This window comes from Hyperoodon ampullatus (assembly GCF_949752795.1).
Source record: "Hyperoodon ampullatus genome assembly, chromosome: 9".
Lineage (NCBI taxonomy): Eukaryota > Metazoa > Chordata > Mammalia > Artiodactyla > Ziphiidae > Hyperoodon > Hyperoodon ampullatus.
The window spans coordinates 47,208,116-47,226,542 of NC_136922.1; the positions used below are offsets into that span (position 1 = coordinate 47,208,116).

The window sequence follows — 18,427 nt, forward strand, 5'->3', positions numbered from 1 at the left end:
TGATTCCAGTTACAGTGGGCAGCCAGCACGTTTGAAGCCAAGGAGTGATGTGATCTGATTCAATTTCTGCGGGCTGTGAAGAGAACGGACTTAAGGGGGAAGAATGGAGGCAGAGAGTCTGGGCGAAAGTAGTGGCTGAAATTCCTAGCAGTGCCCATGTTGAGAAGGGGTCAGAGTCTGGATATAGAGGGAGAGGTGATAGGACTTACGGGTGGAACTGCATGTAGACTGTGAGGGAAAGAAAGGAACCAGGGGTACCTCAGGGGGTGTGATTCTAAACCACTATATAAAGGGTGGTGTTATTAAACAGTGATGGTGAAAACTTGAGCAGAGAGAAGCTTCAGGGTGGTGGGGTCAGAAATCAATAGTTCTTCTTTGCTCAAGTAAAGGCCGAACTGTTTAGAAACTTGTAAGTGAAATGGCAGGTAGACAGCTGGATACAGTCTACAGGTCTGGGGAGAGGCCTATGTGGAGATACACTCTGGGAGTCATCAGACTCTTCAACGATTTTAAAACCATGAGACTAGATAAGACTCATCTTGACCCATCAAGGTAGATTATGGGGGGCAGGGGTAGGAAACATGAAGCAATGTTTGTGGTTTTCGATTTTTAAAGCAAGGAATAATAAATTCCATTTTGGACACTTAAGGTGGGGATAAGTGATTAGTTGGCTTTTCTGTGGTGAATCACACTAGCCTCTAAAAGTATTTTAGTATTACCCTCTTGTACTGTGACCTAACCCTCTGACAGCAACTGGTGTCTTCCCAATCCCCAGCAACTATTCAGAGAGAAGGCACTTTTATCTGTTATACCATGAGTATAAAAATCCAGTCTTAATGGTTAAGAATTGATTGTATAGTGGAGAGACTAGGAAGTAGCACAATAATGAGCTCATTTCAAATCTCTGAGGATCTATTCTCAAAAGTTTCTTTCCTTCAAAATTAATCTTGGAATTCTTCCTATCAATAAATCGACATTGAAAAATAATTGAGTTCCGCAGACATTTCCCCTGAATCACATACATAAGTAAGCAGTTAAATTCAAGTAATCACGGATGATTTCTAAACCATCTTGGTGGTTCTTTCCTAAAGCTCAAATATATCAATCTTTATTTCCTATCAAAGATGCTACTTATGTTCAGAACTCAATAAATATTTGAATAAATAAAAGAGATCAAGATGCTTCAACATATAGACAGGAAATTTTTCTTTGTCCTTGCGTCTTTTTTCTCAGTACTATATACTCAGCCCCTTGCACAGTGCATTGAATACAGTCAGTGCTTAATAAATATTTGTTGCATGCATTAATAAAAAAAACAATGTACAGTTTTATGGGAAAGATGGCTCTTTTCTTCTTCTACATCAATTTACTTCCCATGTAACTTCTTTAAATGTTTTTCTCTTGATTATAAAATAATTTACTCACTGTGGAAAATATAAATACAAAAAATCTCTCTTCTTAAGATGAATATTACTCTCTATTTATAACTCATGATTGTATTCATTCATTCACTGAACAAATTTTTTTGATTTCCTGTTCTGTGCTAGGCTTTGCGGATACGGTGATGAATCAAACAGGTCAGGTTCCCTGATGTCACTCCAGTCGTATGCAATACCCTCACGTTCTACATGTAGAATATAAGTAGAGGTGTGTCACCACATAGAAGGTTTCAAAATCCATGGATATCTCTTCCACTCCAATAGTTAACATTCCCCCAAAGTCTTAAAAATGACTATTTCAGTGATTAAATAAGGTTAGTATGTTTCTACACAGAATATGAAAGTATGTGAACTACACTTTCACGTACCCACAAAGAGCAAATAATTTTCTCAGGTGGAAAAGAACAAAAGCCTTAGTCTTTTTACCAAACAATGTCAAGGAGTGTACTTTGACGGTGGAACTGCTAATGTTATTTTCAAACCTTTCTCTATAGGTTCTTACATTACCTATTTATTCAAATGTAATAGAAAATAATCTGTCAAGTAAAAATAATTCAAATGTTTTAACTTCAGTGTTCTATTGCTCTTTTTCCAACAGAGAGTTTCCATTACCAGCACTGGGAAAAGCTTAGTACTTAGGAAGTCGCTCCTGCCTGCCATACCCCGATTTTCAGCAGATCACCTGTTCTCCTGATACCTAGGCACCTATTTGCATAGCAAGAGTGGAAGTTACTATTTATCCTCAGAGGTATACATAATCACATTGACTTATTCGGTTTTACCCCAAAAGGACTCATTGAGTTTCACTTACCTCCAAAGTCTCATTGCCTTCTATGTCTGAAGTTTTGCCTCTTGCTGCCACTCTTTGCTCATGAGCTGTATCTCCTATGAAGCAAAAGAAAAAAATAAAACTTTACCATACCACTGTGCCAAACTGTCTACTATTTATTTGAAATATCTTTTGCGTGTTTCACATTGTGGAAGCAATTACTACTTCCTTTGTTACAAAGTAAACAAGTTAATATTTAAGAACAGTAATTTTATAAAGGTCACAGAAATCATCTGTAAATCCATAGATATACAATCTAAACCAGAAATGTATCCTGCTTTATATAGGTTTACTCTGGAAAAATCAAGTGAATTTATATTTTGTAAATCAAGTCATACTTCAAATAAACTAGGAAAACTTATAATTTGAAGATAAAGCAAATTATTTTCAAACATTAAAAGTCTTTAAAAAAAGTCTTTATATGGGCTTCCCTGGTGGCACAGTGGTTGAGAGTCTGCCTGCCGATGCTGGGGACACGGGTTCGTGCCCCGGTCTGGGAAGATCCCACATGCCGCAGAGCGGCTGGGCCCGTGAGCCATGGCCGCTGAACCTGTGCGTCCGGAGCCTGTGCTCCGCAACGGGAGAGGCCACGACAGTGAGAGGCCTGCATACCGCAAAAAAAAAAAAAAAAAAAAAAAAAAAGTCTTTATAATATGAATAACTGTCCTTCAAATTAGTTTTTTAATAAGGTTTACTCTTTATAAGTGTTTATTTGTGGATTTGCCTCAGAGTAGATATATATGTTTGCATGTAGTAATTAACCATATGTCAAACAATTTTTACAGCAGGAAAGAACAATGAACAAATTCATAGATTAGCATTCAGTTAATAGTTTGATTCCTACAGGTGGTGCCTGGGAGGGTTATATTACTAAACAAAGTTGGTGACTAGGCTGCCTCTAAGGACATAGGACAGACAGAAATATAGTTAGTTAAGTACAGGCATAATTTAATGTATTAGTGTCCTATTATAATTTATTAACTAATAATCTGTGATTAACACATGGTAGGTAAAGAAACAATCAGCGTACTTCTTAAAAGCATACTGAGAGGTTAATTTAGTAATTTGTAAACTGCTCTTCCCATAAAATTAAGCCAGGTCAGGAATGTCTACAACAGGGAAGATTACAAAATTCATATATAATGACTTGGCTGACACTAAAGGTTAGGAATTTGTTAACATAGGGAAGGTCACAGTCTTCATTGGAGGTAACAAAGTATGAAAGTCTGGGCTGGGCTTAAATTTTCCATAGTGAAACACAAAAGTTAAGTTTACCAATGGCTATAGTCAAGAAAGGGCCCTGTGAAAATTTTAAAGAATTAAATAAAATTCTGTTAAATTCTAAAACCACAAAGCAAGAATTCAGTTGGTAGTTTATTTACTTAAAAGATAAAGGAAATCCCCTAAATGTTTAAAATCCAAGCACATCATGCATATTCCAGCCTACAAGTTGTGTTCTCAGCTAAGTAATACAGCATTATTACTATTGGGTGGAACCCAGCACACAGTAGGCGTTCCATAAATGCTAGCTGAGTAAATTAGTGAACTTCTATTTATAGTTTCTAGTCTATAAAACTGTGATAATACTAGATGGTATGTAATAAAAGCTTTATTTGAGCATACGGTTAATGTTTTTCCTCTAAAACACATTTGTGAAACTTAAAAGGCAAATTTATTAAATACCATTATGATGTATTGTTATTAGTGATCTGTATGTGGAGCATAACTTGTTAGATTTTAAAAACAGTTAATGATTTTTTAAAAGAATCATACTGAAACAAAAGCATTAGGAACTTTTAAATTACATCTATAGGATAATAGAGTTAATAGTTGTTAAGTGAAAAATTATGTCAACTTACGTTCATGACCCAGGATGTCAAACAACAATTTTGATTTTTTAAACTCATTGTTTAAACTGACCATTTATTTGCACATCAGGAAGAGTCTTATTTTCAGAAATCCCCCTTGTCTCTGAAAGTTAGCGATAAGCTAACCAACCCTCAGTTTACAGATAGCAAAACCAATGCACAAGTTGTTTAGTTTGCTTGGATAAAGGCAATGAGACCACTGAGACCACAACAGCATGAGCAGCCAAGGTAATGCAAGTTTCTGTATATCGAGGTCAGGCGTGTTTAATAACTCACATGCCTGAGGTTGATACGGAAGTATGTGGCATCCAATATGAAAGGTCATTTACTCAAGAAAGATTTTTTTTCACCTTTTAAAATGATTATTGGGCCATCTCCTAGCCATACAAACACTATTTGGCTGAAATCATTCAGCACAAAGTCTGTGCTTCCTTTGCCAGTTTCCGATTCCAAGGTGTGTATCTGTACCACACTTTCTCCATTTCTCCCTACTGCTTGAATAACCAGAAAGGTTATCAGCCAGTATTCTTGACATCACACAACACATCTGCCTGGAAGCAACTGTACAATCACTATTTCCTGGAATGCCATATCTGTCGATGACTCAGAATAACTGATTACAAGGAAAAATGCCATCTGCGAGATGATTCTCCATAAACAAAGGCACAAAATGAAAACTACACAAACAACAAACAGAAAAGAACAGGTCACAGTGAAATATAACTTTTGAAGGTTTTTTCCTCCCACTGAAGAATTATTTGACCATGGTAAAAATTCAATTATTTTCTCTAACTTGTTATAACCCACATGAAAGTTAGATACTTCAACAATAAATAAAGATGCATGTGATGAACGTGAAATAAGGTACTTTAGTTTTCAGACATCAGTTAATTCTAATTTATGTGCTGTATAGATTCAAAAACTTCATTTGCAAGTCAGCTGTTTAAAAGGAAGCACAAAAACAACAAAATAGATGCAAACTATTACATGTAGAATGGATAAACAGCAAGATTCTACTGCATAGCATAGGGAACTATATCCAATCTCCTGGGACAAACTCTAATGGAAAAGAACACCAAAAAAGAATGTCTATATGTGTATAACTGAGTTACTTTGCTGTACAGCAGAGACAGGCGCATTGTAAATCAACTATACTTTGATAAAAAATGAAAAGAAACAATAAAAATGTTCACAGTATTTACATTTCATAATGTCTTGTTTATAACACCACAATTGATTCTCACTACGGCGCAGCAAGACATCCTCCCTGTTTCCCTCCTCCCCCAGTTTACTGTCGGCAGAGATACTCAGGGACTCGCCTAAAGTCTCCCAAGTAGAAGTCAGCCATAGTGGGAGCAGAGTGCAGTCTCCTGACATATCCTGGGGGGACTGTGTGGTCCGGTGGAAGGTTCCAACGGATGGTGGCTGAGGTGGGGAGAATCGAGCCCCTAAACTGGGGATCAGTGCGAAGAAGAGCCCAGGGCTCCGAAACCTGGTCCAACCCCACGGGCCCCCCTAACACTTCTCTCTACTCCATTTTTCTTCCATAGGCCCCATGGATTATCTGGTCTCTTCCCTTTCCGCTGATAATGCCAAATACTCCTGATCAGAACAAGCCTCTGTCCTTCCTTCTGGTCCTTCGAGGCACACACACGGTCCCCTTGATACTTTCCCGTAAGTTTGAAAGGCTGGAAACAGTTTTGTAAGAGGCAAAATCCCTCTTAAACTACAGCTATGCAACTTTCTTGGTTTATTTAGAGTGAGTAAACAAGAAAAGGATGTATATGCATACTAATGAAGCTCTTTTAGAATTTAAAGGACTGACGTGAAATTCATCTGTATTTTAGATTAGTGGGGCTACATAGTAAACATTTTAGGCTCTGTGGGCCATACTGTCTCTGATACAACTTCTCGACTCTATCATTGTAGCCAGGAGCAGCCATAGATAATATACAAACCAATGCACGTGGCTGTGTTCCAATAAAATTTTGTTTACAAAAACAATTTGAGTCAGGCTGTAGTTTCCAGATCCCTGTTTTAGAGAATATATATACTCCACCTTTTATAGGATAAAAAGCTGAATTATGTTACATGAGGAAATGAGAGAGGGACATCATTAGCGTATGATCGTGATCCCATTCTACTGGGTGAATTTGGTCGAGGGAGAGGAGAAAAGTGATGAAGAGTGAGCACCAGGTACAAGGGAAAGTGAAAAGAGCAGAAACCCTCAGTGATGGGAGGGGGAACCTGAATGCCTGTTTGGATCCCCCGGAGGAGATTTGTTTTGGGGAGGGGTGATGGGTGAGTAAGGGAGCACCTTCACTCCTTAGGCCTCCTTCGATGTGGAGGAAACTCTAGAAACATTCAACCCAGCCTCCGTCCACTCTCCAATCCCTGGGTTGGTGATCTGGAAAGACTCAGCTGCACATGGTTCTCCCCTCCCCCTTCTCGTGGGGAGGACCAGAGAGAACTGGGCTCTGTCTGCTCTGACCCTCCACAGGGGCCTCCTCCCACTTGGGGAAGCCTGCCCCAGCCCAGAAGATCCTGTAACAGGATGGAGTTCAATCTAATTCTGGGGTTCAGATTAGGAAACCCATCTGCTCCTTGATGGAAGCCACATTCTTCAACACTAGCTTTATAGGCAATAAAGATGAGAATTTGGTCTCCATCTGTTTTTTGGGTTTTTTTTTTTTTTTTTAACTAAATTGGCCAGATCTTATCTGGGTAAGAAGGGTGTTATTATTGGAATGCCCTAGAGTCCAACAAGACTGGGAATGGGCTGGTATGGACAGAATTGGAGCCTGCCTACGTATGAAAAGCTGTGAATACAGAAATCTGTTTTCTTTCTTTTATTGGAGAGGAATTATCTAGAACTTCATATCTGAGAATGCAGTCTACAAAACACTAGTTTCAAGGGGTTTGCATGGAAAAAATATTTCTGTGGTCAAAAGTATGAGAAAAAGCTACAGAATGCATTCCCTTCCAACTGATTTCCAATGCACTGTAACATATTAAAGGCTCTGAGAAACTCTTCAGTAAAGAAAGTAAAAAAATGTTTTCCCAATGTTTTTTACTATAAAGCCACTTTATTCACTGGATACCTATTAAACATCTTGCAGAGTGACACACTGTGGGAAATGCTGATAGAACATTTCTGAAGTTAAAACTGAATATGAAATATATTATTTTTACCAGACTTTTAAGAAGACCCTCAACATTGCCAAATGTGTTATTTAGCTCTTGAACATTCATTTTATACAATGTTAACTCACACTTATTTTCCTTTAGATGATTCTTTTCACAACTCCCTGTTAATTCATTTAATTGCATTTGGGGCAGACTTGCAGAATGGACTGCATTCTACTACATGATTCTGATTCCAGAATAGCTGATAATCTGCAGAGGAGAAAAGGATAGCCAGACACCTTGAAGACACAGGAGAAAGCCCCAGTGCTCAGAAATATCTCCCCCACAAATTCTACCAATTAGAGATTCATTAGGGTTAATGAGCTCCTCTTTTAAAATGCAAATACCCTCTGGGAGTGTTTGCTTATTAGTCATTCACCAAGTGAAGTAGTGGAAAGAACAGTGGAATGGCCCCTCCATTAACTCCTTTTCATTCTTCAGTCACACACTCATTATCCAAGGCGGCCTGGCACTGCGGCAAGAGAATGGCTTTGGAAATGACAGAACAAAACCCAAATCCTTTACCAAATCCATGACCTTGTGCCAGTTACTTAACTTCTCAGACCCTCAATTTCCTCATCTGAAAAATGGGAATCATGATACATAATAAAGCTATTATACAGATTAAATGAGAAAACATGTTAAACACTAATTGCAGAGAAGAAGGGAGGGAAGCTGGGGCAAGATAAACATTTTGTCAGGTGTTGGTGTCAACTGCTGCTCTGCCCTTGTGAGTAGCGATTGCCATGATCTTCAGCATAGCAGAGGTGAAAGAAGAAGTCCTCTCCCACTATCTCATTTAGTGCCCGTGGCAGGGTTGTGAGGTAGGCTTTGTTATATCCTTTTAAGAATGGCAGACCTGGTGTTGGAATCCAAGTCTGCTGACAATGCCAAATCATCACATAATACCATGCAGCTTCCCATTACTTATCAAAACTTGAGTGAAGTTATCCAACTCAGTTTCACACGCTTTACATTTAAGTCTCCTCCAGTTCAGTTGCATTTTCCCTTCCACTTTTTCTAATACTGTGCACTTGCTCCCCGTTTTCCACTATAATGAAGAAAGGAGGGATAAAGAGAAAGCCAAAGTACTAATTGCTGAAGACATGCCCTGCCCAGGAGCCTGCTGCTGTCAGGCCAGGATTCTGAAGACAACTGTGACCCCACAAGAAAATAAGCCAAGAATAGGAACACCTAAGCCATAGAGGGAGGAGTGCAGTCAGCAAACAAATGGAGGAAAAGGTTCGAGCTGACTAGGAATGAAAGAAAAACAAATGAAAATGGCACCAAGAACATATTAAATTAGCATACCAAGATTATTATACCCAAATTCGTTAAGGATGCTTACAACTAACACACTGGCATCATTCTGATAATGAAGTGAATACTCAAGTAAACATCTGTTGATTCAACTGTATGTGGGAGAGAGACAATGAGAAAGATAATTCTACACACACACTCACTAAGAGCTTATAAAAAGAATTATAAATGGTTGTTAAAACATGAAGAAAAATTAAAATTAAGGGTTCGGTAAAACAGGCAATGTATTTTATAAGATATCAGTGTGGATTTTAATTTTAACACGTATTTATATACAACTTTTAGGCATCATGTTAGATTTCAACATTATGACTGCTCTTAAAAATCATACAGCTAAAACTTTGCTTACTGCATTGAAAGCTTAGGGTCACACTGGATACTTAAAGGCACTGACTCACAGAAGTAAGAATACCAGCAAATCCAACTGAAGTCAGACTCACTGATCAGTCCTCCTGGCCTGCTCTTAATTAACTAGTCCTAGGATTCCACAGATTTCTTTAGTTCTGAGTCTTGTCACTTTGTAGCTATGAGTAAAAATTTTTCTGGAAGATTTTAAGCAACCCAAAAACATCAATTAAGTATTTAACACTATGTTAAACAGTTAAGCCCAGGCATTCTTTTAGGCTGGAAGACTAGAAACTCAAAAGGGCAAATTAACTTTGTACTTGTACATTTGTACAATATTGTATCACGCTGTACAAATATGCATTCAAAGGTTTTTTGTTAATAGCTTTCTTAAATCAGAGTAAATTTACATACTGCAAGAGTACGTTGGGCTGATCATTCCTGACCCTGAATCCCAAAATGATGCTGAAAGAAAGCTCTACACAAAGGGCGGCTCTGAGCAGTCCACTGACAGGTTCTATAGGCCCTGTTGCAAACAAACAGGACTGACACAAAAAGGATTTTCAGTGCGTATGGTTTGAAACATAAATCTGTAAATAGAAAAAAAAAAAAAAAAAAGGCTCACTCTACCAGTTTATCTGGTATCCTGAAACAAAGACTCAAGTGTTCTGCCTGTTGTAGGTGAAGATGATGGCATTGATCCATCACCAATAATGCAAACTAGGCTGGAGATCACTGGCATCAAGTCACTCACACTCAAGAGTGTCCGGTCTCCTTTCTAACCAATAGAATAAACCTGTAGAATTACTTGTTGGTGTCAGAAGTTCTGCTCAGTCAGTTTTCCACACAGAAAAATAAGTGACCCCATGAGAGCAAATGTGTGTTTCAACCTATAGCATCAGTTGGTCTAATCAGAGATATTAGGTAGGTAAGCTGTCAATCTCTTGAAACTGAGTTCTTACATTGATCAAAGAGTTGTAGTGTAACAGAAAACTGCAAAGAAAATTTCTAGCAGAAACAATAAAAGCAGTATATGAAACATTACAATCAGCTTCACGTTGTTTCATTCATTCAACAAATATATGTTAAATACCTATTTATGTGCCATATTATCATGCTGGGCACCATATGAACTATAGCAATACCATTCCTGCCCTCACAGCATTTACATTCTAGAGGGGATTTCAGCCAAGAAAATGGAAATCACAAAAACTGGTTGTAAAAATTAGCCAAAAACTGAAAATTATGAGAGTACCAAATCAACTAAGGAATAGAAATCTGAATGAAGCACACTGTGGAAAAAGTGGCCAGCTATAACAAAAACAAGCTTCATATTAGGGCTTTTCTTCCCTCCAGGTCCTTTCATTAAAAATAAAGTATGTAACAGTCAGTATCATTACTTTTAATGGAAGTCAAATATATCAACATGCTCTTGTATCACACAAAAGTTTGAAGAGAATATTTCTAAAAATACCAATATTACTTGAAGAAAAGTTGATAATAAAAAAATAAATCACTTGCAAATCACAACTAGAAGCAAAGCCACACATGGTGGATGTGATGAGGTGGCACGATGTGATTACTAGATGAAGACAAAGAGTTTGCTTTCAAAATGCAGAAGAGGCTGGTTGGCTTTACTGAAGACATCACACTTCTCATTTAGTTATACAATATAAGTGTGTGACATTACTGTCCTGAGGGTCACAATATGTCATACTTAAAATGCTTATATAGGACAAGAGATTTGGTCCCTTTAAGAACTCAGGTAAAACTAAACACCACAAGGTCTGAGGGAGAAAGTCCTAATCTGTTCACTGGTCTACTAACTAGAAGCAGGTAAAGAGCAACAGTGAATCACCAATTAGCCTCCTGAGGAGGAAGGACCCTGACTGGGCCCGGGTGAAAGCTGAGGATTGCAAACTCAGGCCTGGCCATCCTTTGTTATATTTATGGAACTTTTAGTTGGGCTATGATATACAGACAGAATGGAAAAGAAAGTGGATCATGGGCTAGCCTGGGATGAATGTGCCTTAAGGGAAAGCAGGGGCTGAAAGTAGCAGAGAGCAGGGCCTTCATATGCATCAACAAGTAAATTATGAGACATCTCCTTGCCAGTGGGGCACTGCACCTCACATTTCAGTATGTGTAAAAATCACCTGAGGTGCAAATTCCTGATTCTCACAGGAGATTCAGACTTGCAAAGCTTAGTGAAGGGCCTAAAAATCTAAATTTTTAGTAAGCATTCCAGGAGATTCTAATGTAGTTGATTCACAAACAATACTTTGAGAAACAATGAGATAAACTGACTGAGATAAGTTTACATGGCTGACAGATTATCATCTGCCTAATTTGGGGAATGACTGTGCCCTCCCTCCTTTTCTCCTTCCCTCTCACATTGTTTAAATATTTAGAGAGTACATATATATCTCTGTGCTAAAGTTGGGGCCCAATACGTTCCCAAAAGAACTGAAAGCAGGGTCTTGAAATATTTGCACACCATGTTCATAGCGGCATCTTTCACAAGAGTCAAAATGCGGAAGCAACCCAAGTGTCCATCAACAGATGAGTGGATAAACAAAATGTGGTATATGAATACATACAATGGAGTATTATTCAGCCTTTCAAGGAAGGAAATTCTGACATAATGCTACAACATGGATAAACCTTGAAGGCATTGTGTCAAGTAAAATGTCAATCACAAAAGATACATACTGTTATGATTACTTTTACATGAATGTCTAGAATAGTCAAATTCATAGAGATAGAAAGTAGAATGGTGGTTGCCAGGGGCTGGAGGGAAGAGGAAGTGGAGAGCTGTTGTTTAATAGGTAGGTAGAGAGTTTGAGTTTTGCAGTATCAGAGTTCTAGAGACTGACTTACAACGTTGTGAATGTACTTAACAAAACTGAACTGTACATTTTAAACTGTACATTTAAAAATGGTTAAGATGGTAAAACTTATGTGTATTTTACCATAATTAAATATAAAAATTTAAAAAATAAGATGTGCTATTCTCTATTTAGAGCAATAAAATGGTAGAAGTTAAAGGTAAGTCTACTGCTGGTCAATACTACATTTTACAATTTATTTTAGTTTTGTTCTAATTAAGTGTTTACATACAGATGTTATAATTAGTATTTATTCCATATTTATGTTGTTATTTAAATACATATGTATATTTAAAGAAAAAAAGAAAAAACAAGTGAAGCAAAACGTGTGTTTTCTTTCTTTCTGCTACAGAATTCGTTATGGCTCAATAAAGGGCCTGGCTACAAGAAACAGTTTGAACACACTTTGGCCACTCTGTACTAGTACAATAATGTTGTTTCTGTCGATGTGTATCTGCAAACTTACTTGTACATACATTACCAGGTAACAACACAGTGGTAACAATACTGAATATCAACATGCTATACTTTTTAAAAAAAATCTCAACTGCTGGTCATAAAAATTGAAATTTTTGAATAACTTGAATCAAGAAATCTAAAATATAAAGTACTAGATAAACAGATGAAGCACAATTATAGGTCATGCAAAACTTCAGAGCTAATATGCCTATCTTTTAAACATCTAATGCAAAACACCTAAACTTCCTCTTAGGAAGAGATATGTTTCAAGCCCCTTAAGCCTTGATGTCGCTAGGATGGGGCGGGGAGGTGGCTGACAATGAAATCCAGGCTTTGGGTGGACAAGATCAATATCAACAAATAAATTCTAAGGTCCCCACTGCTGGCTTGAATTTTCTTCCCACAGGAATCCCACCAAACCCGAGAAGTTAAGAGAAGGAAAAGAAGAAGAGAGTAAGAGGGTAGGAGTCAGTGGACAAATCAGACTTTGAGAGCCCACCACTGGTAGATCCTAATCTAACAATGAGGGGACACTGAAGTCAGGAGCTCCAAAATAGGTTGATGGCACAAAATCAGAAAAGTGTAAGGGCAGAAACCCATTAAGAAGAAAGGAGTGCCCCGGTGAGAATGAGCAGATGGCATGGCTAAAAAGTATGAGAATTTACTTGATGACAAGGTGAAAAGTGATGATGGGAAGAGGAAGAATCACTCTTTGCCTGCAATATTCCTCAACCTAGACCTCAACCAGCTAATACGTACTCTACCTTCACATCTCACTACCTCACGACCCAGCAGAACCCATGCCCCCTTCACATGCTCCCATTTATTCTCACTCTCCAAAGCACTCCCCACATTCTCAGTCATTTAATTATTTGCACTTACTTGTTTAACAGTTGTTGTTTCCACTAGACTGTCAGCTCCACCAGGACAATGACATGCTTATTTGCTACAATATCCCCAGCACCTAGTACAGTAGCTGGCACCCAGTATGTACATGGTAGGCCCTTATGAAATAGCTACTGTTTGACTGACACATTACAGCAAATGTGGCCTCGTCATGAGGAGGGTGGCACACGGTTTCAGAAATACAAGTTTCTGATGAAACTATGGGATAAATAAAGGAAGCTAAAGAGGATGCACTATGATTGGTAAAAGGAAATAAGTTTATTAATAGCACTTAGAAGTGGGTGAAAGGTAGAGGCTGAAGAAAAAGCCTTACGGAGACATCAACAGTCACAGCTCTATTGTAAAGTTTGGACAGGATTTCTGCAGAGAAGAGATTTTACCAGGTTCTATGTAGTTACAGTGAGTTTGAGAAAACTGAATGAAATATAAGAGGTGGCTAAGGTTCCAAAGGAATTCTGATGAAGTATTTTTATGTATCTTATTGTATCTAATGCTGTATTTTAAAGGTTACTACTGATGCGTATTTGGCAAAATTTAAAATGCCTTCTTTAAAAAACACAGTACTGCATTAGAAATATGTACTAACATATTTGTGATATTTTTAAAATTCTTCTAAAAATAGTTTTCATGTTCAAAAAAATCTGCAGTTCTTTCAGTTTGTAAAGAAGAAATCATTAATTTCAAGCCTGGTTAAACAATAAAACCATTTGTTACTTTTAAGTTATGAAAACTGTATTATGTTTATGTACTTAAAACTTAAATTTCTAATTTATTACCACAAAATTCTACAGGACTGCTGAGTTTCATGAATTCGATATTCTTGAAATTAGAATTTGTTTACTAAATCCCTATTATATACTTATATCTTCATGACAGTGATTTCAAATAAATTCAGTAGTCTTCTAGGGGCTGGCTCCGTGAATTAGAATTCATCCAGACACGTGTCTAATTGCAACATGTAAAAAAAAATTCCAATCTTCATAACAGTTTTTTAAGGCTTAAAGAACTATATAGAATAGACATATGCAATCTATTAAAAGAACTTAATTTGGCTATTATGTCTTGATTTGATTCCAGTTTTTTCCTAATTATAATTTTTTTCCTCATTGATCTGTTTTTATCCTGTACCTAGAAAGAACACAAAACGTACACTTTTAAAATATGACATTTAACACCTGCCCACCTCCCTTTTCCCATCTCCTCTCCCCCTCTTGTTGATGGTGGTATCTGGTCTTAGATAGGCTGAAGGCACAGGGTTCCCTCCAAAAACCACTATTGATACCACTGCAAAAACAAGACAGCAACAGCACAATGTAGAGAGGTTGGCTTGCTTCCCTCTCTTCTAACTGCATATTCAAAAATAAGCTTTTTTTTGTCATACGTGGGCCTCTTACTGTTGTGGCCTCTCCCGTTGCGGAGCACAGGCTCCGGACGCGCAGGCTCAGCGGCCATGGCTCACGGGCCCAGCCGCTCCGCGGCATGTGGGATCTTCCCGGACCGCGGCACGAACCCACATTCCCTGCATCGGCAGGCGGACTCTCAACCACTGCGCCACCAGGGAAACCCCCAAAATAAGCTTTTATTGATCTTAAACATCTGTGAGATGACTCATACATTGGTTTATTTTTTATATACATGTATACACACAATATTTCAAATTGAATGCAACATCTCAATGGATCAAGACTTATTAAGTGCTGTTGTCTATAACAGAGTAGAAAATTTATAACTGTAAAAATGAAACATGCACATATTATTTTAAATGCACAGTGAAGAAAACCCATTGGTGTTGTGTTTTTCTTGTATGCCAGTAATTAAGCCACTACTGTTGGCACTGTTTGGTTTTCTATTTTAACACTGAAGGAGTGAAAGTATTTCCTATATTTATGAATTTACTATGAAAATCTTGGCAAAAAAAGAAAAAAAATGTCTGTCTAAAATGTGTGGGTGAAAACTGTTAATCAAGTGTGTTTCTACTTTTTTTCCCCCCAAGTTGGACACCATCTGTAAACCCTAGCTTGCTTCAGGGGATTTCACTGTTATATAAAATCAGTAAAATTAAAGTGGAGTAGTTGTATATATGCAACATTGTGTACAGAGGGGAGAGACTGAATAGTATTAAACATTTTCGTCTTCCTTTACCCTTTATCCCCTACCTAATATCTAGTCTACTTTTTTAAATTTCAAACTTCACTGCTCTCTGAATTGATAATTTCAATTTTCATATTGTTATTGGAAACCATATCTAATAAAGGTTTTAGTTATTCCCATGCACAGTAAGCAAATTCTCGTTTGCTGAGGTTTTGTTTCAAGAAAATGTATTGGCATGTATTTGAGAACAAGTTTTATTGTCTCCTCTGTTGTACAGTCCAAACTAATCTACGTTTATGGATTTTTGACTGAAATGAAAGACCTTAAGATTAAACTATATTTAATATTAAAAATAAAAGACACACTATTAACCAAGCAGCTCTGTTATGTAAAGCTGTCTAAGGGTAGTTGCTTCATTCAAATCAACCTGTCTCAATCAAATTTATCCCCTTCTCCCACTGGCCACTTTGACCACCTCCAGACTTAATGAAGCAAACCTCCCTCCTGCGGCTATCATATTCCCTCTCTTCACCCTATAAAAAAGCACATCAACCCTAGCGAGAGCAAGGCCCCCGAAACCAGAGCACAGGAGCAACAGTCAGAGCATCTCAATCTAAGGAAAAAGCAAAACGTAGCTCTCCCCACCCGGCTTCTTGAGGGGGAAAATACTAAATGCTTACTTCTCTGTATGGTGCCAACTGATCTGTAGACCACGAACCTACCTACACATCTCTTTGCAAAAGAAGTTGTGAAGAAAAGCATAAAAAGAATATAGTTTTTTGTTAAGCCTGATTTTAAGATTACAGCAAATAGTGTGCTTAAGAAGTTGTTTCTCAGACTGGGAGACAGTATATAGTAGTGGGATAAATAGCTGGAGAACTTAGATTTAGGCCCTGAGTTCTCAAAACTGTAAATGGACCCATCCATATTCAAATATCAGTAGAAGACAAAGACATGATACTGTGGTCTGAATGTTTCCCCTCAAAATTCATATGTTGACATCCAAAGCCCCAAAGAAGATGGTATTAGAAGGTGAGGCCTTTGGGAGGTGCTTAAGTCACAAGGGTGGAAACTTCAGGAATGAAAGAGACCCCACAGAGATCCCTAGCTCTTTTCACCACGTGAGGACACGGCGAAAAGGCCTCAGCTCTGAACCAGGAAGAGGACCCTCACCAGAAAGCAACAATGCTGGTGATGTGATCTTGGACTTCCCAGCCTCCAGAACCGTGAGAAATAAATTTGTTATTTATAAGCTACCTAGTCTCTGATATTTTGTTACAGTAGCCTAAACAAAGACACGTTCCAAAATCAAAATAAATAAATTATTTGTGGCTTAGCTGTCATTCCTGGTTATCCGAACTGTTTCCCTACAAGATTAAGCTTGTCTTTTTTTTTTTACAGTACGCGGGCCTCTCACTGTTGTGGCCTCTCCCGTTGAGGAGCACAGGCTCCGGACACGCAGGCCCAGCGGCCATGGCTCACGGGCCCAGCCGCTCCGCGGCATGTGGGATCTTCCCAGACCAGGGCATGAACCCATGTCCCCCGCATCGGCAGGGGGACTCTCAACAACTGCGCCACCAGGGAAGCCCTAAGCTTGTCTTTTTATTTCCCAATTTCTATGGGCAGAACATTTTTTTTTCAGTCAGTCTAGCTAGCTAGCTCTCTGGGTCTTTCTTCCTTTTCTTTCTCTTCCTAAATAATTGAGTCCCAGTAAGGTAAGAAGGGGCAGGAAGACGAAGAGCTAGTGAGGAGAGCGGGGTGGCTGAGGCAGCAGTGGCCTGGTGCAGGCTACTGAAGATGGGCCTGGGTCATCTCACTGTGCCATGAAGCGCTCGAAGAAGGAGGGTGACGATTTGGAGGGGCTTCTGCTGGCCCAAACTGGTCCATTTTAAGCAGCATAATAGATAATGATAATAACAGATTATAATCCATTAAAATATCCATAAATAAATGATAAATGAGCATCTACAGCTTTGATGGTTAATTTCCTGATGTTGATAACTGATGCAGGAGGTATCCCTGCTTTGGGGAAATACACACTCAAGTATTTGGAAGTAATGACATATATTGTTAATTTACATTCAAGTAGTAAAACAATAAGCTCTTTGAACCATTTTTGCAAATTTTCTACAAGTTTGAAATTATTTCAAAATAAATGGAAAATAAATGAGAGGAATAGTTAGGAAGGTTAGAATACATAGACATGATATAAGGATAAAGACAGAGAAAGTGGAAGAGATTGCAATGGCTCCTTTAACCCACCAACCGAAACAGAACTAATCCTTTACCCTTTTCACCTTTTTACCATTTTCACTCATAAGTGAGTGAATGTAGTATGCGTAGTTACCCAGGGATGTTTCACGTGTAACAAAAACTCTAACACAATTCAGATAATTAAGGAATCTTTCTAAGAAGGAGGAGCAGAAACAAATTTAAAAATACATTCAGATAATACAATAATGTGCAACCAGGCTAGTTGTGTTTATTTTCTTATATAGCACTTTTCCTTAAAAGATTTAAAGCAAATATGATTTTTCTACTCTTCAAGGAAATTGTGACAGCTTGAATGGAGAGACAAAATCTTCGCAACAACTTTATGAAGAAATAATTTTGCTTATTTAACAGGTGAAGAAAATAATGAAAAAGAGATTTTAAAGTTCCTAGCATCATAAAATGCCTAAGTGGTAGAGCCAGCATTCAAACTAAACTCTGTCTGGGTTCAAGACCAACATCCCTTCTCATAGAATTGTAAAAGGAAACAGTTAATTCTGAATTCTCTCCTTGAACAATATCCACCTTCAGAATGGCATACTCTCATAGGCAAACACGATCCATTTATCATCTTAAATTTCTTCTTTACTTAGCCTCTTTTTCGTGAATGTACTAAATGAGAGTAGACAGAATGCAATGTCTATTTCTGGTTTCATTTCGCTTAACCAGAAGTACTGACCGCTTTATAACATTGTGCAAAACAAAGTGAATACCACAGGGTCCCTGTTGAACCAGTTTTGTTATTGGTTTTTTAAGTAGGCAATTGATGCAATTGTTTCTGGCTCTGATGTTTCATTTCTAGTTTCTCTTAAGGACTTAGAACCA

At 38.0% G+C, this 18,427-nt stretch overlaps 1 protein-coding gene across 1 annotated transcript in view; it reads right to left on the minus strand.

Annotated features, from left to right (window-relative positions):
* Window positions 1-18,427, minus strand: part of UMAD1 (UBAP1-MVB12-associated (UMA) domain containing 1) — a gene marked incomplete at both ends in the record, with an annotated part of 215,014 nt that overhangs the window by 72,090 nt on the left and 124,497 nt on the right. The window contains one exon of the mRNA XM_079711254.1: window positions 2,251-2,324. Within this exon, the coding sequence (XP_079567380.1) occupies window positions 2,251-2,324 (74 nt within the window). The remainder of the gene's footprint in view (window positions 1-2,250; window positions 2,325-18,427) is intronic.